General features: G+C 40.5%; 1 protein-coding gene across 3 annotated transcripts in view; it reads left to right on the forward strand.

Moving 5' to 3' along the window:
- sbf2 (SET binding factor 2) overlaps positions 1 to 22,611 on the forward strand; it is a 269,232-nt gene extending 246,621 nt beyond the window's left edge. For all 3 annotated transcript variants that reach the window (XM_061882963.1, XM_061882974.1, XM_061882982.1), the window contains 9 exons: positions 1,392 to 1,577; positions 2,425 to 2,551; positions 2,814 to 2,941; positions 3,236 to 3,460; positions 3,531 to 3,638; positions 12,703 to 12,893; positions 14,740 to 14,827; positions 14,906 to 15,037; positions 21,749 to 22,611. In XM_061882963.1, the coding sequence (XP_061738947.1) occupies positions 1,392 to 1,577; positions 2,425 to 2,551; positions 2,814 to 2,941; positions 3,236 to 3,460; positions 3,531 to 3,638; positions 12,703 to 12,893; positions 14,740 to 14,827; positions 14,906 to 15,037; positions 21,749 to 21,847 (1,284 nt within the window). In that variant the 3' untranslated portion in view covers positions 21,848 to 22,611. The remainder of the gene's footprint in view (positions 1 to 1,391; positions 1,578 to 2,424; positions 2,552 to 2,813; positions 2,942 to 3,235; positions 3,461 to 3,530; positions 3,639 to 12,702; positions 12,894 to 14,739; positions 14,828 to 14,905; positions 15,038 to 21,748) is intronic.
- The last annotated feature ends 3,838 nt before the right edge of the window (positions 22,612 to 26,449 follow it).

Here is a 26,449-nt window from a genome sequence, read left to right on the forward strand (position 1 = left end):
TTTTAAGATAATCAAACCTTGATGTTGGTTACTAATGAGAAATAAAAGCTCATTGAGTTTAAAAGGGTTACTTGCATTATTATCATCATATTCTTTGGTTATCATAGTGCTTAATTTGGTCTTGAAATAATGAAAATATTGTTTATCGGCAATAATTTGTGGGGGAATGTATTGTCCATCAAAATGTATTAGCAGATGAGAACTAGCTAATAGTTTTGTTTTTCAAACCAGAAAATGTAAGAAGAATACCCCCGGCCAGCTTTCGTGTAAATACACACAAGCAGTCCCAGCGCATCAACTAACAATTTTCAGTCATGTTCTTGTTATGATAGAATATGCATTCAATTTCCAAATTTTCATCATTAGCTGACAACACACAAAGAAAGCTTTTAAGCATGGCTTTAGTAGTTTACGTAATTACATGCTGAAAGCCGTAAAAGGGGTGAGATATAATGCGTACAACACATTTGAAAGTTTGCGCCCTCTAAGCATCTGCCTAAAGGTTGCAATTAGTATTACCGGTAGTTATAATATGTAGAAAAACTGTCATAGAAATAAAGTATTTATGACAAAAGTAAAGAATTTAATAATATTTTTTACACTTAAAAGTTTACATTGTCATTTATAAAATATTTTATTGCACACTTGTCATATACAGGGCCGGTCCTCCATATATGCAGATCACGTGTAGTGCATATGTCCTCATGATCTGTGGGGGGCCCCATTTTATGTGAAATTGTCAATTAATGAATGTCAGCAAACCTATTCCTAGCCCCTTTCTGATCTATCACTGATTAAAAAGTATAACGCAAATTACCCATGGTATTGTCACAGTCTATGGTGGCAGACAGAATTATTGCTTTCGTCCAGTAAGTTATACCTGCCAGGTTCGATTCCAAGTGGGATGTTTGCTTTTTTTTGTTGTTATGTTAATACATTTTGCACAAAAAATACATTATTGAATACATTTTTAATGATTTTTAGTCAAAATCACCCATCTGATTAAGTTCAGTTATAATGAAAAAAGTGTGGAAAAATTTTTTGTAAAAAGGAAATAAGCAGTCTGAGGGGAGCAGGCCAGAAAACGAGACAAACCACTGCAAGATATACTCCAGAACTATTTTTCAGGATATTTGAGAGACCCCAGCAGTATCCTTTTGTCAGAGAGGAGGCTCATTGTGGTGTATCTGTTGCGTTCGCATATTGTATATTGATCCACATTTGGAAGAGGCCTTAATACAATATAAGGGTATCTGTTTCATTGTTTTTTGGTCACTTTATGCCCGCTATTACACACTGTAGATCCTAATTCAAGCAGTTGGAAGCAAATTGTGTTACTTGAGCCATATTGTTTAAAGCCAGTCATTTAATAGTTTCCTTTTTTTGCATAGGTAGTGTCTTTGGTGCAGCTGCTGAGCGATCCTTTCTACCGCACCCTGGAGGGCTTTCAGGTGCTGCTTGAGAAAGAATGGCTCTCTTTCGGCCACAAGTTCAGCCAACGAAGCAACCTGAGTCCTAGCAGTCAGGGCAGTGGCTATACGCCCATCTTTTTGCAGTTCCTGGATTGCGTGCACCAGGTGAGGCTATAACATCTCATACTCCACTCCCACAGGTGCTCCTCCATCACTGCTCTATAATTTGACTTTTCGCTTTGTCCACTTACTGTATTCACTGTTCGTATTTTCCACATGAGCTCATCACATTCCCGAGGACAGAATAGGTATAAAAGTCAAGAAGGCGAAAAGTGCAAAACCGTACATTTGCTTTAGTTATGCACTTTGAATTCCCAAGGTTGAAGTCAGTGTATTGCACCAGCAAGGCTGTGGCCCAGATGGTGCGTGAACCCAGTGATCAGCATGGAACTGGTTGTGCTTGCGTGTTTCAGCATCCCTTCCCATTTGGAGCAACACGTGTATAATGCCGTTCGGGGGATTGAGAGGAAGGGTTGCGTGGGTCTTTTTGGAAGCAGGTTAAGAATGAAGTGCAAACACATGAGGTTCACGATAAAATGCTTACTTTAGACAATGTTGTGTATTTCTAAATCTGAATTCCCTTGCAATTACATCAACACATACTTTCTGTATTTGTTTTCTGAAAGTGTAGTTTTGGAACATGATAGTGGGGATGGGGTGAATGGGGATGTCTCTGGTGCGTTGTAAACAACAGGTGTTCAGATAAGAGCTGAAAATAGAATCATGTCCACAACAGCTGGTATTTTACCTGGACCCAAGCTGGCCAGAGATATTTGAAGGCTACTAACATAATTGGATACCCTTTGGCTAGATTTAAATCAGGCAGTGCTGGCCAAGTTGGTCCCCAACAGCTCACTACCATGTGTTCTTTCCTGGTTCTAATTGATCACTCAGGCCAGTCTAACTACCTTTGTCCAATTCTGTGTGCGTGTGTGTCCGCACGCATATTTAGATTTTGACGCAGCATCCCCTGGAGTTTGAGTTCAATCAATACTATCTGAAGTTCCTGGCATATCATCACATCTCCAACCGCTTCAAGAACTTCCTGTTGGACTCCGACTATGAGCGCTTGGAACACGGTTGGTGATCTTTACCAAACCCGCAGGGATTTTTTTTTGTTTTTTTTAATCCTTTTACTCATTTTGTGTCACTACTGGCTAGATGTTAGCTTTTGTCACATTATGCATCTCAGCATTCATACCAAGCTATCTGCACACATCGTTCTCATTCACACACCGCAGTCAAGTAATAAATACCTCTCAAATTCCATCTTTTCAACGCAACTATCTGTGGGACCAATCATTCTTATTGCCTAACAGCTTTCCTTTTATTGTTTGGCAGGCTTGTTGTTCGAGGATAAAGGTGACAAGCAGGCGAAACGAGGCATCTGTATCTGGGAGAGTATCAACAGGATGCACCGACGGAGTCCAATCTTCTTCAACTATATGTACAGCGCATCTGAGAGCCAAGTCAGTATTTTTGTCTTTGCACACGAGCCCTTGAGTATCAATTGATATGTTAGGCTCTGCAGTTTATGCACAACATGATTCCCGAAATGATAGGCAGCAGCAACAAGTTTATATTATTCATTTTAAATTGCTTTCTAATTTCTAAGTCGTAGGGGCAACTGACGACAGTTTCACTAATTAGTCTACATGTCAACAACGGCATGTTGATTTAAAATCCTCGCACAAACTAATTGACACTGCTTGCAAGATCTTCACTGCTCCTTTTTTGTAACTGTTTTTTTTTTCATTTTGTAGACCATCTTGAAGCCCTCAGTTAGCATTCCCAGCCTAAAGAAGTGGGACTTCTTCACGGAGGAGACGCTGTCAACAGGGCCGTGCTACGACTGGAGGTTGATGGCGGTAAGGGCAGACAGCTCGGAGGAGACTCAGACCATCTCCAGCAGCAAGAGGAGGATTGTGTGGCCTTGTTATAGCAGCGTTAGCCGTGCTCAGCCCGACGCCATCACCAAGCTGCTCGCTGTAAGACCTCCTTGCATAAATCAAACTCATATTTTTTCAATCATCACGACATGTCTTTTATTCTCCACAGGACATCGAGAAGTTGGAGGGAGAGGTTAACCAAACCCCTGAGACGTGGCAGACCACTCTGGACAGAGTCCGTCTTAGTATCCAAGAAGACCTTAAGCAAGAAGGAAATGTAAATATCCGCTTTTCAAAGGCCTGAAACCCTTTTCTCACATGAGAAAGTAGAGACATTCCCAGGAATATTGCGACACCCTTTTTTTGCTGCTTTCAATTGATTAATTTTACTATAAAACAGATTTTTCTTTGGTCACATCACATGTTTGCACTTTCTGCCACGCATAATTGATTGGACGTATTAATTTTAAAAATGCATAAATTTGTCTCACCTAGTCCTTAGCAACTTGGGACAGGGCGGCATAGCAGGCAAAGGACAAGGGAGTGGGAGTTGGCAGAAACACTGTCAAAGGTGCACTACGACACACTAAAACAAACAGATCAGGCAATAATTGAAGAAAGGATGCGAAAACTTATAAACTTTTTTTTTGTCAATATTGATTTTGAGTGCATGAGAAAGTGGAAAGAAAAAACCTAGCTGTCTTTGACCAGATTGTAATTTATTAACAAGTATGTTGCACAACACAGTAGCAACAAAACCAGTGTTGTAATACTGTGGCAGTAAATGGCAAACTGCTTAGCCAGCAATAATACCACTCGAGGTAGGAGGTTACCTACAGTTATTACTGTTACTTTAATAGCAATGTTTTTGAACAAGCACTAATTAGAGACAATTACTTTGGAAGAAAAAAACTTGTTATTCAAAGCATGTACAGTAGGCCTTTGGGATTTTGGGGAAAATTATCAAAATTGACATTTAGCGCTTTTAACTAGCATAAAACTGCAGTGCCAATTTTTCCAATGTTTCTTCCCCAGTAATTCTTCCTCTGCTATTACACAAACCAATGATACCATTAAAATGCAGTACTGATTGTGTAGTTACATCATGTAACTACACAGTCAGTACTGCATTTTAATGGTATAATCCGGCTACATGACAGGGAGCCGGATGTTGTGAAGTGTAAAGGTTTCCGTAAGCCCATCAGAAGAAGCTGCTGCCAAGTAAAACTGTCTCATCCAGTCAACTACACCAAAGTCTCATTGAGGGAAACTGAAACAATGAGCTAAAAGTACAACGTGAGCAGCTTGTACTGTAAAGGAATTCTGTGTTAGTAATTTGTACACACTTTGGCACAAAAGGTAGAGTAATAGTTGAGTGTGGACTAATCGTGCTCAAAGAGGACCTATGAAGAATTTCATTTTTTCTGACTTATAAATGTTGTTACAATTTTAGCTACTCCTGTTAAACAATACCAAAGTTTCAAATCGTAAGATTCATGAGTTTTGGTGTGAGATTGCACACAGTTTTGAAGTTAGAGCATGGTGGCAGACTTTATTTGGACATTATGTCAAGCAAGAAAACACAAAAATAAAGGTAGGATGAAGTATTATTTTCATTTAGGAAATCGTGGCATGCACATAACACCAACCTGCGACATGCATTGACATAAATGCTGGTAAAAACAGCTTTTTTATGCAGAGTACCTCATGTTGTCACCGGGTGAATCTACAAACCCCGTTTCCATATGAGTTGGGAAATGTTTTTAGATGTAAATATAAACAGAATACAATGATTTGCAAATCCTTTACAACCCATATTCAATTGAATGCACTACAAATACAAGATATTTGATGTTCAAACTCATAAACTTTTGCAAATAATAATTAACTTAGAATTTCATGGCTGCAACACATGCCAAAGTAGTTGGGAAAGGGCATGTTCACCACTGTGTTACATAACCTTTTCTTTTAACAACACTCAAACGCTTGGGAACTGAGGAAACTAATTGTTGATGCTTTGAAAGTGGAATTCTTTCCCATTCTTGTTTTATGTAGAGCTTCAGTTGTTCAACAGTCCGGGGTCTCCGCTGTTGTATTTTACGCTTCATAATGTGCCACACATTTTCGATGAGAGACAGGTCTGGACTGCAGGCAGGCCAAGAAAGTACCCGCACTCTTTTTTTACGAAGCCACGCTGTTGTAACACGTGCTGAAATTGGGTTGGCATTGTCTTGCTAAAATAAGCAGGGGCGTCCATGAAAAAGACGGCGCTTAGATGGCAGCATATGTTGTTTCAAAACCTGTATGTACCTTTCAGCATTAATGGTGCTTTCTCAGATGTGTAAGTTACCCATGCCTTGGGCACTAATGTACCCCCATACCATCACAGATGCTGGCTTTTGAACTTTACGTCGATAACAATCTGGATGGTTCGCTTCCCCTTTGGTCCGGATGACACAATGTCGAATATTTCCAAAAACTATTTGAAATGTGGACTCGTCAGACCACAGACCACTTTTCCACTTTGCATCAGTCCATCTTAGATGATCTCGGACCCAGAAAAGCCGGCGGCGTTTCAGGATGTTGTTGATAAATGGCTTTCGATTTGCAAAGCAGAGCTTTAACTTGCACTTACAGGTGTAGCGACAAACTGTATTTAGTGACAGTGGTTTTCTGAAGTGTTCCTGAGCCCATGTGGTGATATCCTTTAGAGATTGATGCCGGTTTTTTATACAGTGCCGTCTGAGGGATCGAAGGTCACGGTCATTCAATGTTGGTTTCCGGCCATGCCGCTTATGTGGAGTGATTTCTCCAGATTTTCTGAACCTTTTGATGATATTATCAATCAATCAATGTTTATTTATATAGCCCCAAATCACAAATGTCTCAAAGGACTGCACAAATCATTACGACTACAACATCCTCGGAAGAACCCACAAAAGGGCAAGGAAAACTCACACCCAGTGGGCAGGGAGAATTCACATCCAGTGGGACGCCAGTGACAATGCTGACTATGAGAAACCTTGGAGAGGACCTCAGATGTGGGCAACCCCCCCCCCTCTAGGGGACCGAAAGCAATGGATGTCGAGCGGGTCTAACATGATACTGTGAAAGTTCAATCCATAGTGGCTCCAAGACAGCAGCGAGAGTCCCGTCCACAGGAAACCATCTCAAGCGGATCAGCAGCGTAGAGATGTCCCCAACCGATACAGGCGAGCGGTCCATCCTGGGTCCCGACGAGCGGTCCATCCTGGGTCTCGACTCTGGACAGCCAGTACTTCATCCATGGTCATCGGACCGGACCCCCTCCACAAGGGAGGGGGGGACATAGGAGAAAGAAAAGAAGCGGCAGATCAACTGGTCTAAAAAGGAGGTCTATTTAAAGGCTAGAGTATACAGATGAGTTTTAAGGTGAGACTTAAATGCTTCTACTGAGGTAGCATCTCGAACTGTTACCGGGAGGGCATTCCAGAGTACTGGAGCCCGAACGGAAAACGCTCTATAGCCCGCAGACTTTTTTTGAGCTCTAGGAATCACTAATAAGCCGGAGTCTTTTGAACGCAGATTTCTTGCCGGGACATACGGTACAATACAATCGGCAAGATAGGCTGGAGCTAGACCGTGTAGTATTTTATACGTAAGTAGTAAAACCTTAAAGTCACATCTTAAGTGCACAGGAAGCCAGTGCAGGTGAGCCAGTACAGGCGTAATATGATCAAACTTTCTTGTTCTTGTCAAAAGTCTAGCAGCCGCATTTTGTACCAACTGTAATCTTTTAATGCTAGACATGGGGAGACCCGAAAATAATACGTTACAGTAATCGAGACGAGACGTAACAAACGCATGGATACTGATCTCAGCGTCTTTAGTGGACAGAATGGAGCGAATTTTAGCGATATTACGGAGATGAAAGAAGGCCGTTTTAGTAACGCTTTTAATGTGTGACTCAAAGGAGAGAGTTGGGTCGAAGATAATACCCAGATTTTTTACAGAGTCACCTTGTTTTATTATTTGGTTGTCAAATGTTAAAGTTGTATTATTAAATAGAGGGCGGTGTCTAGCAGGACCGATAATCAGCATTTCCGTTTTTTTGGCATTAAGTTGCAAAAAGTTAGCGGACATCCATTGTTTAATTTCATTAAGACACGCTTCCAACTGACTACAGTCCGGCGTGTTGGTCAGCTTTAGGGGCATGTAGAGTTGGGTGTCATCAGCATAACAGTGAAAGCTACTACCGTATTTGCGTATGACGTCACCCAGCGGCAGCATGTAGATGCTGAAGAGTACAGGGCCAAGGACCGAACCCTGGGGAACTCCACACGTTACCTTAACATAGTCCGAGGTCACACTGTTATGGGAGACACACTGCATCCTATCAGTAAGATAAGAGTTAAACCATGACAGGGCTGAGTCTGACATACCAATTCGTATTTTGATACGCTCTAATAAAATATTATGATCGACGGTATCGAAAGCAGCGCTAAGATCGAGGAACAGCAACATAGATGACGCATCAAAGTCCATCGTTAGCAATAGATCATTAGTCAATTTTGCGAGGGCTGTCTCAGTCGAGTGATTTGCCCTGAAACCGGATTGAAAGGTTTCACATAGATTGTTAAACGCTAAGTGCTCATTTAGCTGCTCTGCAACAATTTTTTCGAGGATTTTCGAAATAAAGGGAAGGTGAGACACCGGTCGGTAGTTTACCATGAGGTCAGGATCGAGGTTAGGTCTTTTAAGGAGAGGATGAATAACCGCTTTTTTGAATGCAACGGGAACAGTGCCCGAGGAAAGTGATAAGTTTATAATATTTAGCACTGATGGACCTAATAATACAAAAAGCTCCTTGATAAGTTTCCCAGGAAGTGGGTCAAGTAAACATGTTGTTTGTTTTATTCCATTTACACGTTGTAACAATCCTTCTAATGTTATTTCATCAAAACGAGAGAAACTATTTTGGATATTTGCAGTATCCGCCGTATATACAATCGTATCTGTGTTACTATAACCCAGTTGTAGCTGGGACGCATTGTCTTTAATCTCCTTTCTAATAAGTTAAAATTTCTTATTAAAGAACTTCATAAAGTCATCTGCCGAATGGGTGGAGCTACTGGAAGTAGTCCCTTGTTGGGTTAGCGATGCTACTGTACTAAACAAAAATTTTTGATCGTTTTTATTAATGCGGATGAGATTTGAGTAATAATTAGTTTTAGCTAAGGTAAGCATGCGTTTATAAGTTATTAAACTATCACTCCATGCTTGATGGTGCACCTCAAGTTTAGTCGTGCTCCATTTGCGTTCCAGCTTTCTACATAATAATTTCTGAGCTCTAGTTTCTTCAGTAAACCATGGCGTACGCCTTTTTGGAGCCTTTTTTAACTTCAGCGGTGCTATACTATCAATGGTTTCGCGCAGGGCGTTGTTAAAGTTGTTAGTGAGGTTATCAATAGAGCCCACATATTTTGGGAACGGTGCCATTACCGAGGGCAGTAGGTCGGCAAGAGTCGTCGTTGTGGCAGCATTAATGTTGCGGCTGCTATAGCAGTTATTATTATTATTAGCTTGCCGAACATGAGTCTGAACTTCGAATTTTATAAGGTAATGATCGGACATTACTTTAGTATACGGGAGTATCATAACTTTGGAAACGGTGATACCTCTGACAAGCACTAGGTCTATCGTATTACCGCCGCGATGCGTCGGTTCATTTATTATTTGTGTAAGACCACAGTTATCAATTATAGTCTGGAGCGCCACGCACGGTGGGTCCAATGGGGTATTCATATGGGTATTAAAGTCCCCCATTATAATTATATTATCGGCGTGCGTCACTAGATCAGCAACAAACTCTGAGAATTCACTAATAAAGTCCGAATAGGGCCCTGGGTAGATAACGGCCAGGCACAGAGGCAGAGGTGTGGCAGACTTCATAGAAAGCACCTCAAACGATTTATATTTATTATTTAAGTTAGGACTAAAGTTAAAGTTTTCGTTGTATATTAGTGCGACACCCCCTCCCCTTTTGAGGTGACGGGCAATATGCGCATTCGTATAGTTAGGAGGGGATGCCTCATTTATCGCAAAAAAGTCGTCTGGTTTAAGCCAGGTTTCGCTAAGACCGATGACGTTAAGGTTGTTGTCTCTAATGACCTCATTGACTAATAACGTTTTGGGAGACAAAGATCTGATGTTTAGAAAGCCCATATTATAGGTAGTGGGCTGTTTTAAGGAGTTGTTGATAAAATTATCCGTAGTAGCAATATTATTAATGTTGCGTTTATTATGCGCAGTGAACTTAAAATAATTACGACCATATCTAGGAATTGATATGACGGGAATTTTCAGATTGTCTACTTGGCGCTGCGATAAACTGAACGCATCATAATTTGCCACCTCAGTAGAACGCATGTCTAACTCTGACGTAGTCATAGACACAGTAGAAAAAACATTTTGTGAGTTGTGTATTATTCTACGAAAATTGCCATGTGTACAGGGATCATCCAGCCTGGCGCTGGCTAGTTCTAACTTAACTGACTCCATACCCAGGCTAGCAGGCTCTGTAATTGCCTGTGACCGGGCTTGCTCTAGTGCAGTTAGTCAAATGTGGCTCAATGCGAAGTCTATGTTCCGAGACAAGGGGATAGCGCCTTCCTGGTTAGGGTGAAGGCCGTCTCTCCTCAGCAAGCCAGGTTTGCCCCAGAAAGAGGGCCAATTATCAATAAACGTAAATCCCTGTTGTCTGCAGAAGCTATCCAGCCACTTGTTAAGAGAGACTAATCTGCTATATCTCTCATCATTGCCTCTCCCAGGCAGGGGGCCAGAGACAATTACTCGATGCCTGGACATCTTTCTGGCGAGATTACAAGCCCTGGCTATGTTTCTCTTTGTAATCTCTGATTGTCTCATCCTAACATCATTGGAGCCAACGTGTATTACTATATTCGCATAACTAGTGGTGCGGTTAGCCTGCCGTACGTGTTTACTAGACCTTTTGCGAGTTAGCTCCCTAAGATTAGCTTCAATGTCAGGTGCTCTGCCCCCGGGAATACACTTAATTGTGGCTGGTTTGCTAAGCTTTATGTTTCGGGTGATGGAGTCCCCTATGACTAAAGTGTGGTGCCCGGTAGACTGGGATGTAGGACTAGCTAAAGGGCTAAATCTATTATGCGTCTCAACCGGTACACCGTAGCTTGTAGGCCAGTTAGGGCTGCTACAAGCTGGGCTAGTTAGCTCGCTACAGCTAACGCTAGCAGATGTGTCCGCAACATCTAAAGTTACGAAATTACACTGCTCTAACTGGCGGACACGGCTCTCTAGCAAAGCCAACCTATCCATGAGTAAAGTGCACGAAGCGCAGGAAGCCATACTCACAGAAACTTTCCGTCGCCGAGTGGGGTGCCAGCTGTCTTCGGGAAGTGGTGGTCACGGTGGCGGGGGAGAAGCTTCCTTCAGACCGGCGCTGCCTTTCTCCGCTAGCCTCGTTAGCTTAGCAGCTAGCTAGCTAAGTAGTTGTTTGATGTATGAAGACCGAAACTCTTGGTCAGGACAGAAAATCTCCTCTGGCAGTGACAGGCAGCAGACTAATTATGGACCGTAGATGTTGAAATCCCTAAATTTCTTGCAATTGCACTTTGAGAAACGTTGTTCTTAAACTGTTTGACTATTTGCTCACGCAGTTGTGGACAAAGGGGTGTACCTCGCCCCATCCTTTCTTGTGGAAGACTGAGCATTTTTGGGAAGCTGTTTTTATACCCAATCATGGCACCCGGCTGTTCCCAATTAGCATGCACACCTGTGGGATGTTCCAAATTAGTGTTTGATGAGCATTCCTCAACTTTATCAGTATTTATTGCCACCTTTCCCAACTTCTTTGTCACGTGTAGCTGGCATCAAATTCTAAAGTTAATGATTGTTTGCAAAACAAAAATGTTTGTCAATTTGAACATCAAATATGTTGTCTTTGTAGCATATTTAACTGCATGGCATTTTATTTTTTTTACATTTGCAAATTGAAAAAAATAATACAACTTTTCACATTGTCATTATGGACTAATCAACGTGTGTAGAATGTTGAGGACAAATATGAATGTATTAAATTTTGGAATAATGCTGTCACATAACCAAATGTGGCTTCACGGTGGAAGAGGGGTTAGTGCGTCTGCCTCACAATACGAAGGTCCTGCAGTCCTGAGTTCAATCCCAGGCTCGGGATCTTTCTGTGTGGAGTTTGCATGTTCTCCCCGTGAATGCGTGGGTTCCCTCCGGGTACTCCGACTTCTTCCCACTTCCAAAGACATGCACCTGGGGATAGGTTGATTGGCAACACTAAATCGGCCCTAGTGTGTGAATGTTGTCTGTCTTTCTGTGTTGGCCCTGCGATGAGGTGGCGACTTGTCCAGGGTGTACACCGTCTTCCGCCCGATTGTAGCTGAGATAAGCGCCAGCGCCCCCCGCAACCCCAAAAGGGAATAAGCGGTAGAAAATGGATGGATGGATGTATTCCGTTTATATTTACATCTAATACAATTTCCCAACTCATATGGAAACGGGGTTTGTATATAATGTTGCTAAAGTTTATTTTAGACCGTGTGTGGAAGAAAGAAAATAATGTTGACGACTTCAAGATTTATATTTGAACTGTGTACATTTTCAAAAGCTAAATGATGATATTTTAGAAGAGGGTGGGACGTGGTGTCATTTTCATTCTTGGTACACCTTCAGAATTGTAAAACTTGCAGACAAATTTAACAAAACACTTTATAAAAGTGACTGTGTGGAAAAATGTACACCAAAGTACATCTAATATGTAGTATCTAGGCCAGTGGATTCTCAAGCTGTGGTACACGTACCACTTGCGGTACGCCAATGATTAGAATTTTTTTTAAGTGCAGTATTTTATTTTACTATATTCAACCAGTGTTACAGTTCGAACTGTGCTTAATGTTAAAATGGCCAAAATATTAAATTAACCTCCGCCTTGTTTTTAATGAATACAAGGACCTACTATGCTACGGTATTTCAATGATGGTACGAGGAGAGCCAAGTGTTTTCTGAGGTGTTACTTAGTGAAAAAAGGTTAAGAACCACTGTTCTAGATCACAAGGATATGTTTCTAAATGTAGATTAAAATCATTATAGGTCCTCTCCAAAATCAAGGTAAAAGGTTCAATTAATTGTGATTTAGGTTTTTGCAATGAAACACTTACAGTATTATGTAATACAGTATTATGATATATAGTATATACCATTGAAAGAGTATTAAGTAAAAAACAAAAACAAAGCCTGTTTTCCTCATTTGCCGTTTTTCCTCACTGCTCATATGTCCCATTTTGTATCTGCAGCTCTGCAAGCAGTCGTCGTCCATTTCCGCCCTCATTCCCACATCGAGCATGCAGGCTCTGCAGCGACGCTCCATGATGCACCTGCCAGACAGCGGGACAGCAGAAGACCGCAGCACAGCCACATCCAATGGAATCAACCGCCGCGCCGCTACTCTGTACAACCAATTCACCCCCAAGAGCGAGGAGAACAGGTGGGTCGTAAAACCCTGAACCCCCCCCCCCACCCCCACCTTCCCCCCTCAACACACACACACAGTCTGAGGTTCACTGTTGATTTACTCCCAGCCGGTGCAGGGAATCTTTCCGGATGTTAAGTCAGCGCTGAGGAATGCTGTGTGTCATGATGGCAGCCATCGGCTGTTGAAATGTGCAAAGTACAATTCTTGGCACTGACATGGATATTTTTCTCCCAATCACAAGAACATTTGAAAAATGTCATGCAAATTGTACTTTTTGTCTTCCAAAAAAGCTTCCACAGATGAAATGCTGATGTGTTTGCGTGATGCATTGCCCATAAATCATACAATTCTCTTTTGTGTCAAATCCACAATCCTGTGTGGAAGCCTCACACTCTTCCTCAGTGAGCCAAATGCTGATATCTTACTTATATCAAAATATATATGTAAAGGTCTTCCTCTTCCCTTCCGGCTCCCAGCGGACCAGTGTGACCACAACACCTTGAGACGTTGGTCTTTAACAGGAGGGTTTTAATTTTTTCGTTTGTTGTCGTTTTCAAAGTTCGTCTTTTTGCTTGGCCACGGCCATCTGTGCACCCGGCCTGTGGACCACCTGGAAGTTGTAGGGTTGCAATGCGAGGTACCACCGGGTGATCCGCGCATTGGCGTCTTATATTCGGTGGAGCTACTGCAGAGGTTTGTGGTCTGAGCAGAGACGAATGGCACGCCCCAACAGGTAGTAGCGGAGGGCCCCGACCGCCCACCGGATGGCGAGGCACTCCTTCTCCACGGTGCTGTCACTCGCCTCCTGGTCCGACAACTTCCGGCTGATGTAAAGCACGGGGCGGTCGACGCCCTCCACCCGCTGGGTCAGCACTACCCCCAGTCCCCGGCTCGACGCCTCCGCCTGCAGACAGAAGGTGATATCAAATTTTGGCATGTGCAGCACTGGCTCCTCGCAGAGTGCTGCTTTTACCTCCTCGAACCCCCGCTGGCACTGCTCCGTCCACTGGACCAGATCCTGAGCACCCTTTCGGGTGAGGTCAGTCAGTGGGCTGGTCAGGTCTGCAAACCGGGGAATGAATCGGTGGTAGTAGCCCGCCAGTCCCAAAAACTGCCTCACCTCTTTTTTCGTCTTGGGTGGTGGACAGGCCGCGATCGCCGCTGTCTTGTCGACTTGTGGCCGCAGCTCCCCCCCGCCCCCAAGTGGTACCCCAGGTACTGTACTTCCCTCCGGCCAACTGCACACTTTGCCGGGTTGGCGGTGAGCCCGGCTAGCTCAGTCGGTAAAGCATGAGACTCTTAATCTCAGGGTCGTGGGTTCGAGCCTAACGTTGGGTGCGAGCCCAACGTTGGGTGCCAGTTGTGAAGGTCTTCCTCTTCCCTTCCGGGTTCCAGTGGACCAGTGTGACCTTGAGACGTTGGTCTTTAACAGGAGAGTTTTAATTTTTTCTTTTGTTGTCGTTTTCAAAGTTCGTCTTTTTGCTTTTCTGCAATCTGGTTTGTTTATCAAAGTTTCTTCTTTGCTTTTTCAGCAATCTAGTTTTTCTATCAAAAGTTCCTTCTTTGCTTTTCAGCCTCTCGGTCTCTCCTGCTCCCACGATCTCCTCCCCTCATGGTCTCCGGTGCTGCTAATAAAGGGAACAGGTGATTAGATAACTCGTTCCAGCTGAGATTATCCACTCACCTGTTGGCTGCTTTATGGCCGGCTCCTGCACACACCCTGCCCGCAGGGAACGCGTGACCACGCCCCTTTCCACAATATATTTTCACCACATTAGGCCCAGCATGCACACATGCAGCACACCGTGTAATAGAGCTCACAGTGCTACATGCTAACACAGTGTGTGTGCACCTGCAGGTCGTACGAGGGTATCCTGTACAAACGCGGAGCGCTGTTGAAAGGTTGGAAGCCTCGCTGGTTCGTATTGGACATCACCAAGCACCAGGTAAGAGAGAGCAAGCCACTAGGTGGCGTCAGTGAGTGGTGTTGGCAAGAGTTTGTGACGTGGCTGTTGTGTGGAAAGATGAGGTACTACGACACTGGGGAGGACACCAACTGTCGAGGACACATCGAGCTTGCAGAAGTGGAGTCTGTGATCATTGCGGCACCGACAATTGGAGCGCCCAAACACATCAGCGAAAAGGCTTTTTTTGATGTAAGTAGCAGCGTGTTCTTTTACATTACAACATCAGAGCAAGTGCACACATTTATGCTCTGTTGTCTGGTTTACAACTTTAGTGTTGGCAATAACGCCGTTGCAACATTTTGTAAATTGTGCACATATTTTGGAAGGGCCACTAAAGCACACCTGTGCAATAATCCCGCTGTCTCATCAGGATCTTAAAAGGACACACTGAGGTGGTAGGATGTGCTCACCAACACGTTCGACAGTATTTGAGAGCAAAAGTTTTTTATATTTGAGTTCAGCTCGTGGAAAATGGCAGCAGTGTTGTTTACCATGAATTGATTAACGTGGACCCCGACTTAAACAAGTTGAAAAACTTATTCGGGTGTTACCATTTAGTGGTCAATTGTACTGAACTGTGCAATCTACTAATAATATTATCAATCAATCAAAAAAATGTTGTTCATACATACTGTACATACATTTATTCTGGTTGCGTGTTGCTTGACAAATACATATATGGAGAGCTGGACAGTTCCCTTGATGCCATTGTGACACAAACTTTGAATAAATTAGCCTCTTTATCCAACTCCTAAATGTAAGATGTCTTCCTTGAACCAAGTATTTGTAATCCTAGCAATGCTGTTAAACTCAAAACTAATATTTAAAACTAATGACAAATAATCATTGATTTTCCCAATTAATTGATTAATGAAATTTTCTGTACTACAGCTGAATATTAGTACAGTTGTTACCATAGCATTGTGTAGTGGCCATGGAAGTATAATACACATAACACGTCAGATGCAACTTGTGTCTTGTTGGTTCTGTGACAAGCTCTTAAGTCAAAACACTTTTTATCTTAAATCAACGTCTCCCATTGAAATGAATTAAAATCAATTAAAGTGGTGGCCGCCCAGAACAGCATAATTTTAACATGTAACAAAACCATCTTTTAGATAAGAAATATTGTATAAAAAAAACATTATAAAAGAATGTAGTAGAAAGGCTAAGTGTAATAATAATGTGCAGCATTAACTTTGAAGATTAGACTTCTACAGTATTTCCATCAAGCTTTCTTCTTTGTCAAACACACCATCAGCAGCTTGAGAATATATTTTCATGGTTAAATGTCCACCATTTAGATGTTAATTTCATGTTCTTGGCTGGAGTTCTTCTCAGCACTGTCATTCACACTCACTTTCCTTCTTCCTATGGTTGGAAAAACCAGGGTATGTCCATCTCTGGCTATAAGCTAATGCTAGCGAGTTTGACCAAATGTTTTGGTCGAATCCAACAAGGTTCTCTGTGATATTAGCTACATTAACTAATGACGGAAATGCTTGTTTCTCCAATATTTACTTCTGACTTAAACAATGGTGAAAAGCAGAGAGACCGCTTTTATCTCAATACACTGTTAAGTTGAGGAACCACTGCATTTACAGGAAGAGAGTGGCAAGTACTGTATTGACACAAATAGAAAACTGTATTTTGTCCCCGAGAAAAACATCTCAATAAGTTGAATTGTCTTATATTGATGTTGTAGACATTTATACATGCAAACTAACAATTAAGTCCAAATAAGAGATTCATAGCTTTTCTTCCTGACACTTCCACCTGTGGTGATCTGCTGACATGGAAACCAGCTAGATAAAAGTGACTGATAATTACAACAGAGGATGTTAATTTAACGATAACAATGATCAATGGCGTTCAGTATTCAAATAACTGCTGAACAGCTTAAAAATATACATTTATTATAGCACTGATATTAAAGGAGTCATATGTACAAATCTGGAAATGGTACTGCAATCACGGTCAAAATTCTGTAGTCCCCTCCCTCTCTCCTTGACTGAGGTTGCCAGATACACGTATACATTTTACACAGAAATTGGGCTATTTTCCGGAAGAAGTACGGCATACATGCGTACAACATCACAACAAATGGCAATCATATGGTGATTGTCAGTACTATCAGAATACAAAGACTAAAAGGAACTACAACTAACGTTAGCATTGGTCATACTGGTGAAAATAAGTAGCGCATGCTTAGCAGCCTAATGTACGGCCAAAACTAAAAAGGATACATTTTTACCAAGGTGTGCCTATAGGCTACTGTTTCAGACGTTTCAGATTGTCATATAACTTGGTACATGTAGTCCACAATATGCAAACACGAATGAGGAATTATTTTATTATGTGATTTGGCTGTCTCCATACGTTTCACATTGCCGTGACAGCCGTGCTAATGTTGGAACCCATTTCCTCGGCATATCAGCATATTGAGAACAAATTAGGAACTGACTCTACCCGTATCCACATAGGTTTTATTTGTCAAAAATATAGTTTGCCCTGTCAGTTCAATGACGGATCGACATACAGCCGATATGTCGATGTGTCATTGACCGGGCTAGCATGCTAAGCATTTGTTGCACGAAGACACTAGCTTTGTTAGAAAAGATTATAGAATGTATTGGACAATATAGTTTACATACAAAATGTCCATTTCCATTTATTACAAGTAATAACAAAACGTAAATGCCTTACTTCCCTATGAAGGAGGCAATTAGCAAGTTTGGCATCAGATGAAAAAAATCTTCTCCGCCTTAAATTATCTCCATCTTTCAAAGGCATCCCCGATACAAATCGTTGTTATGTTCCTGGCTTTGTCATAAAGAAGTTGAATCGTAATGAGGCCTTTTAGATTTACTAAGGTCTGACATGTTTAGTAACTTTACCAGTGGCAGTAGCTCGACGAAGGTGGCTGTGTGTAACTGGCAACCTGGATGTGACACACTCACAGACTTTCTAATTGGTTAAACGATGGAGGGCGGGGCATCGAAATGAAATAAATAACAAGATTTCGAGGCTGTAAATCAAATTTTGAAATGAGCATATCTCGGCTGAACTGCTGTTATCAGTTACAGAGGTAGTTGAAAATAACTTGATTTATTAATGCCTTTTGACATATCAGGGCCATTTAATGATGACTTGACATTCAATTCTTATATATGGCTCCTATAATTCTTTTGTACAAACATTTATTTTGCCCTTTTTTGTCCTAAATAACTTTTTTCCTAAAAATGGGTGTTAAAAAAGAGTCTGGTCATAATATCATGTTTGTTTTAGGTGTTTGATCTCTGCAGTATGTATTAAATATTACAAAACAAGTAAAGTTGGCACGTTGTGTAATTCGTAAATAAAAACAGAATACAAGAATACAATGATTTGCAAATCCTTTTCAACTTATATTCAGTTGAATAGACTGCAAAGACAAGATACTTAATGTTCGAACTGGGAACACTTTTTTTTTTTTTTTTTGCAATAATCATGAACTTAGAATTTAATGGCAGCAACGCATTGCAAAAAAGTTGGCGCAGGGGCATTTTACCACTGTGTTACATGGCCTTTCCTTTTAACAACACTCAGTAAACGTTTGGGAACTGAGGAGACCCATTTTTGAAGCTTTTCAGGTGGAATTATTTCCGATTCTTGCTTGATGTACAACTTAAGTTGTTCAACAGTCTTGAGTGTCTGTTGTGGTATTTTACAATGAAGCCCCGCTGTTGTAACACGTGGCTTGGCATTGTCTTGCTGAAATAAGCAGGGGTGTCCACGTTGCTTAGACGGCAACATATATTGCTCCAAAACCTGTATGTACATTTCAGCATTAACAGGGCCTTCACAGATGTGTAAGTTACCCATGCTTTGGGCACTAATACACCCCCATACCGTCACTGATGCTGGCTTTTCAACTTTGGGCCAATAGCAATCCGAATGGTTATTTTCCTCTTTGGTCCGGACTACACAACATCCACAGTTTCCAAAAACAATTTAAAATGTTGACTCGTCAGACCAGAGAACATTTTTCCACTTTGCATCAGTCCATCTTAGGTGAGCTCAGGTCCAGCGAAGCCGGCGGCGTTTCTGGGTGTTGTTGATAAATGGCTTTGGCTCTGCATAGTAGAGTTTTAACTTGCACTAACAGATGTAGTGACCAAATGTAGTTTTCTGAAGTGTTCCTGGGCCCATGTAGTGATATCCTTTACACACTGATGTCGCTTTTTGATACAGTACCGCCTGAGGGATCGAAGGTCCGTAATATCATCGCTAATGTGTAGTTATTTCTCCAGATTCTCTGAACCTTTTGATGATATTACGGACCGTAGATGGTAAAATCCCTAAATTCCTTGCAATAGCTCGTTGAGAAATGTTGTTCTTCAACTGTTGGACCCACGCCCCGTCCTTGTTTGTGAATGACTGAGCCTTTCATGGGAGCTGCTTTTATACGCAATCATGGTACCCAACTGTTCCCAATTAGCCTGTTCACCTGTGGGATGTTCCAAATAAGTGTTTGATGAGCATTCCTCAACTTTCTCAGTCTTTTTTGCCCCTTGTGTTAGCTTTATTTAAACATGCTGCAGGCATCAAATTCCAAATGAGCTAATATTTGCCAAAAATAAAGTTTTCCAGTTCAAACATTAAATATCTTATCTTTGCAGTCTATTCAATTGAATATAAGTTGCAAATCATTGTATTCTGTTTTTATCTATGAATTACACAATGTGCCAACTTGACTCATTTTTGGTTTTGTACAATGTGTGTACAGTACAGTAGGACATGTAGTAAATATTCCAATATATTTACAGTAGGTAGAGTAGTATGTGTAGTAATTATTTAATACATTTACAGTATGTACAGTACAGTAGTATGTAGTAAATATTCCGATACGTTTACAGTATGTACAGTAGTAAATATTACAGTATGTGCAGTACAGTAGTATTTAGTAAATATTAATTTGTACAGTGGAGTCATATGCAGTAAATATTGCAATGTATTTACAGTATGTACAGTAATATGTAGTAAATAAATAAATAAATAAATGATAAATGGGTTGTACTTGTATAGCGCTTTTCTACCTTCAAGGTACTCAAAGCGCTTTGACACTACTTTCACATTTACCCATTCACACACTGATGGAGGGAGCTGCCATGCAAGGCGCCAACCAGCACCCATCAGGAGCAAGGGTGAAGTGTCTTGCTCAGGACACAACGGACGTGACGAAGTTGGTACTAGGTGGGATTTGAACCAGGGACCCTCGGGTTGCGCACAGCCACTCTCCCACTGCGCCACGCCGTCCCCGAATACTACATAATCAAGTATGTGTAGTACAGTAGTATGTAATATTAGTTAGTACAGTACTGTAATATTTAGTAATTAGTTTGTACTGTAGAGTCGTATGTAGTAAATACTGCAATATTGATACAGTATGTATAGTAGTCATATGTAGTAAATATTGCAATTTATGTACAGTATGCACAGTAGAATCTTGTGTCGTAAATACTGCAATATAGTTAGTATGTATAGTAGTCATATGTAGTAAATACTGCAATATAGTTAGTATGTATAGTAGTCATATGTAGTAAATATTGCAATATATGTACAGTATGCAGAGTAGAATCTTGTGTAGTAAATACTGCAATATAGTTACACTATGTACAGTAGTTGTATGTAGTAAATATTGCAATATATTTACAGTATGTACAGTAAAGTCTTATGTAGTAAATACTGCAATATAGTTACACTATGTACAGTAGTTGTATGTAGTAAATATTGCCAAATAGTTCCAGTATGTACAGTAGAGTTGTATGTAGTAAATACTGCAATATATTTACAGTATGTACAGTAGTATGTGTAGTAAATATTACAATATATTTACCATATGTACAGTAGTAAGTACTACAATGTATAGTATGTATCATACAGTAGTAAGATGTGACTTTAAGGTTTTACTACTTACGTATAAAATACTACACGGTCTAGCTCCATCCTATCTTGCCGATTGTATTGTACCATATGTCCCGGCAAGAAATCTGCGTTCAAAGGACTCCGGCTTATTAGTGATTCCCAAAGCCCAAAAAAAGTCTGTGGGCTATAGAGCGTTTTCCGTTCGGGCTCCAGTACTCTGGAATGCCCTCCCGGTAACAGTTCGAGATGCCACCTCAGTAGAAGCATTTAAGTCTCACCTTAAAACTCATTTGTATACTCTAGCCTTTAGATAGACTCCCTTTTTAGACCAGTTGATCTGCCGTTTCTTTTCTTTTTCTTCTATGTCCCACTCTCCCTTGTGGAGGGGGTCCGGTCCGATCCGGTGGCCATGTACTGCTTGCCTGTGTATCGGCTGGGGACATCTCTGCGCTGCTGATCCGCCTCCGCTTGGGATGGTTTCCTGCTGGCTCCGCTATGAACGGGACTCTCGCTGCTGTGTTGGATCCGCTTTGGACTGGACTCTCGCGACTGTGTTGGATCCATTATGGATTGAACTTTCACAGTATCATGTTAGACCCGCTCGACATCCATTGCTTTCGTCCTCTCCAAGGTTCTCATAGTCATCATTGTCACCGACGTCCCACTGGGTCATTATTGTCACCGATGTCCCACTGGGTGTGAGTTATCCTTGCCCTTATGTGGGCCTACCGAGGATGTCGGGGTGGTTTGTGCAGCCCTTTGAGACACTAGTGATTTAGGGCTATATAAGTAAACATTGATTGATTGATATAATAAATATTAGTTTGTACAGTACAGTAGTATTCAGCAACTATTAGTTTGTACAGGAGAGTTGTATCTAGTAATATTGCAATATATTTACAGTATGTACAGTAGAGTGAGTGAAGGGCATGCACTCCCCAGCTGGGCAACGTCAGCCCATCAACAATGTGATGTTTGCTTGTGTTGTTGCAGCTGAAAACCAGCAAGCGAGTGTACAACTTCTGTGCGTCAGACGCGGCGAGTGCTCAGCTGTGGATGGACAAGATCCAGAACTGCATCTCTGACGCTTGAGAGCCGCTCCGTCGCAAGGTTATCAAGGTCGTACGGGGAACATCAAAGGCGGCTTCTTCTCTCAAAACGTCAGCGATTGGAGGAACGACACGCTCACGTCTGCACTGCTCTTCTCTTAGGAGGGGGCGGAGCTTCTTCTTAACACTCATAAGCAATATGACACTTAAGTTGTTTTCCTCCCAGCTTCTTTGTCAACCTCAATGAACTCACAGATTTTTCATGCAATTAGTTTGCACTTGCAGCTCCTAACGTATGCACTCCATAAGCAGACAGAAGACATGATGATGATGATTATTATAAATATGATTATTCACTTCTTTGTGACATGTTCTATTAAAAAAACCGTTTGCACAGCTGGTTAAAAAGTGACCTGACATTATTATTGTATTTAAATGTTTGCTCCATTTCCCATGTTGGTCAGGTCTAATAACCAATGGTTACATGTATCATAAATTATTTTTTTTATCACATTTCTTTGTGTAAATATGTTTGTTTTATGACCTTTTCTAACCTTCCTGGCGTGACTAAAAAGTGTTTTGTTTTTAACTTACTGGTGCAAATACCTGAGTGGCCTGTTCCTGTTGTTCAAAATTACTTCAAATGTTTGTAGGTTTTTATTCAAGAAACATTGTGCAGTTTTTACACACGAAAGAAATGAAGCTATTCAAAGATATCTGAGGCTTTTTTGTTGTTGTTACCAAATCTTTGTACCATGTTTTTGTGTGCACTAATTTTTATGGAAATAAATCAAACCAACCTGAAAAGAGCATTTATCATTGAGGTGTAAGAACTTAATTTGAATGACTTCATTGAGCTACAGTGCATTCGGAATGTATTCACTAGTGATGTGCCATACCATTCATTTTCTTTCCAATCTGAATACGAATAAAAGTCAGGCTGGTATCGAAGATATCGATACTTGGTGCAAATATACTTAATGTGTCAGTCAAAATTTAAATAGTTGTGCATTTCAAATAATATCTCATAGCATGAAGAATAAAATAGTTATTTACTTTAAACTATGAAGTATATTAAAGCGTGACTGACAATATAACCAAGCTAACAGAAAAAACAAAATCATACCAACTACATGAAAATTGTGTAATAAAAGCATAAATTATAAGAGCTACTATTAAAATAAAAAGTGAATCGCAATTCAGTTACATAAACATGTTAACATAAAAATACTGAACATGTAAACAACACGACACATTAGCTCATTCATTGTTTATACTGTGTTCCTGTTAATTATACACAATATCTCAAATGACAAAAGACTCGATAATAGGGGCATTAAGATCTGTTACCAGCAGCATCGATATTTCAGTATCGATCCGCTCATCATGAGTATTCACAGCGCATGTTTTATGTTACAGCCTTGTTCCAAAATGTAATACATCCATTTTTGTCCTAAAACTTCTACAGACAATGTGAATTATGTTAACTTTTTTTGCAAATGTATTATAAAAAATAAATCACATATACTTAAGTATTCAGAGCCTTTGTTCAATACTTTGTTGATTCACCGTTGGCAGCAATTACAGCCTCAAGTCTTTTTGAATACGAAGCACACATATCTTTGGGCAGTTTGCCCATTCCAAGTATCAAGCAAAGGCTGTAAATATGTATTTACATATGATTTTTTATTTACATAGTTGATACTTTAATGCAGGGGTCTCAAACACGCGGGCCAATTGCGGCCCGCGAGACGTTATTTTGCGGCCCGCACCTTAACATAAAAATGTAATGTTGATGCGGCCCGAGAGTTTTATATGAATGGCGCTTTACAGTGTCATACTTTTATACCCTCAATTATTCTGGGAGACTCCCAATTTTCAATGTCCCTCCAGGGGTTGTCGTTCCCCCGAAGTTCACCCAAACAACAATATTATGGGGGCACCGTGGAGGCACTGCCTTTAACGTCCTCTACAACCTGTACTAACAGCGTGTCAGCCCCGTCACATGTTGTATTTGGCTTCTGTAGACGGAGTAAGCAACTGCAAGACATACTTGGTCAACAGCCATACAGGTCACACTGAGGGTGGCCGTATAAACAACTTTAACACTGTTACAAATATGTGCCACACTGAACCCACACCAAACAAGAATGACAAACACATTTCGGGAGAACATCCACACCGTAACACAACATAAACACAACAGAACAAATACCCAGAATCCCACGTAGCCCTAACTCTTCCGGGCTACATAATATCTAAATGCTAACGAGGGGAAATTACACTGTTGTTGGCTTTGACAGAGTTGCTCATTTGCATCAAAACAGTTGTTTTTCTCACTGCCATAGGGCAAAATCATCCTTGTCGAGGCACACCCTCCTGGTTTTTAGAGTATAATCATTTGGGGTTTTGACACCAGCAGCTAGACTAGATCTGACCTATCTAAGTCTATGAGCACAAACGGATGAGCGGTGATACGTCTCCCAATACAAACCCAAAAGTCCAGTTGCAAACGATTGAATGCCCTGAGATGACAATGACCTGGATGAATAACAACATTCATAGACGCGTTATACTACAGTGCAGAACAACCACAATAATAATCTTGTTAAATCAATACTGCTTCTACTGTATCTCAAACCTCAACATTTTAATTTTTCAAAGGCAGATTTTTGTTTGGAAATTGACGTTTTAAATTATTAATTTTAATACACAATATAGAATAAACTAACCTATACATTAAATAGTATTAATTTGATGTCATGAATATGCCATGTCATTATCATTACTATATATATATATAAAATATGAGAATGGTACTAACCAGATGGTTAAGTGGTTATACTCGTTTAGTACTTTTCTACCTTCAAGGCAATCAAAGCGCTTAAACACTTTTTCCATATTCACCGGTCGCTCTACCCACTGAGCCACACCATCCCCAAATTATTATGATTAATATAGCCCGTGTTTGAGAAGACCATTCTTAGTTCCAACAGATTTGATATGTTTTGAAAGGCATCCATGTGCTCGCCCGGCTTGTCTGTCAAATTTCAAAATCCAATGTGGCCCTTGAGCCAAAATGTTTGCCCACCCCTGTCCTATATGTTTCATCTGTGAATAGCAAATAAGTAATAATGTAATAAATTATAATGCGAGTAATTGAGACGCTCATAAAAATCTACACTAATAATTAGGGCTGCGAATCTTTGGGTGTCCCACGATTCGATTCAATATCGATACTTGGGGTCGCGATTCGATTATATATCGATTTTTTCGATTCAACGCGATTCTCGATTCAAAAACGATATTTTTCCGATTCAAAACGATTCTGTTTTCATTCAATACATAGGATTTCAGCAGGATCTACCCCAGTCTGCTGACATGCTAGCAGAGTAGTAGACTTTTTTTAAAAAGCTTTTCTAATTTTAAAGGACAATGTTTTATCAACTGATTGCAATAATGTAAATTTGTTTTAACTATTAAACGAACCAAAAATATGACTTATTTTATCTTTGTGAAAACATTGGACACAGTGTGTTGTCAAGCTCATGAGATGCGATGCAAGTGTAAGCCACTGTGACACTATTGTTCTTTTTTTTTGTTTTTATAAATGTCTAATGATAATTCAATGAGGGATTTTTAATCACTGCTATGCTGAAATTATAACTAATATTGATACTGTTGTTGATCATTTTCATTTTAGTTTCACTACTTTTGGTTTGTTCTGTGTCGTGTTTGTGTCTCCTCTCAATTGCTCTGTTTATTGGAGTACTGAGCGTTGCTGGGTCAGGTTTGGTTTTGGAATTGGATTGCATTGTTATGGCATTGCTGTGTATTGTTTTGTTGGACTGATAAAAAAATAAAATAAAAAAATAAATCAATCAATTTTTTTTTTTAATGAGAATTGATTCTGAATCGCACAACTTGAGAATCGCGATTTGTATTCGAATCGATTTTTTCCCACACCCCTACTAATTATTATGCTTCTCCGTTAGATGTTTTACTGTCGCGTAGCCTAGTTAGCAATTAATACCTACATTCAATGAGATGTTATCTGCAAAAAATAAAACAAAACACAGAAAATACATTTTTGTAACCTAAGATCCAGGATTATGCAGAGATCCACTGTCTATATGTCTATATGTATTTATTGAAATAACAAAACATTTTATGAATGTATACATTTCTGAGATATTTGATGTCCAACATGAAAACATATTTTTGATATTGATGTTTTCCAGTTAAAGTATGCAAAGGTTCAAACAAGCCACACAAAGAACATTGATACATCCATCAATAATATCAATGATAAATCAAACATTGCACAGCCAAAGTGTCAAACTAGTGCCAAGAACATTGTGAGAAGATGACGACTTGATGAAAGTATTAGTTATTATTACTATGGTTACTTAAGTTGTGATCATCATCTTTAGAATTGACCCCAACGGTCGAGTTCATTCCTATTGATTGTCATTCGAATGAAAATAAAGTGTCCAATTATTTATCAAAACATTGTAATACAATTCCTCAATGGAACTTGGAAAGAAATGTTGTTGAAACTTCAACCTTGCTGGTCATGGCGGCACGTGCACAGCAAAGCTTTTTCGACCATCATTCAGATTTATAGGGGAACTGCACTTATGAG

Source organism: Nerophis ophidion, linkage group LG02 (genome assembly GCF_033978795.1).
Source record: "Nerophis ophidion isolate RoL-2023_Sa linkage group LG02, RoL_Noph_v1.0, whole genome shotgun sequence".
NCBI classification, from domain to species: Eukaryota; Metazoa; Chordata; class Actinopteri; order Syngnathiformes; family Syngnathidae; genus Nerophis; species Nerophis ophidion.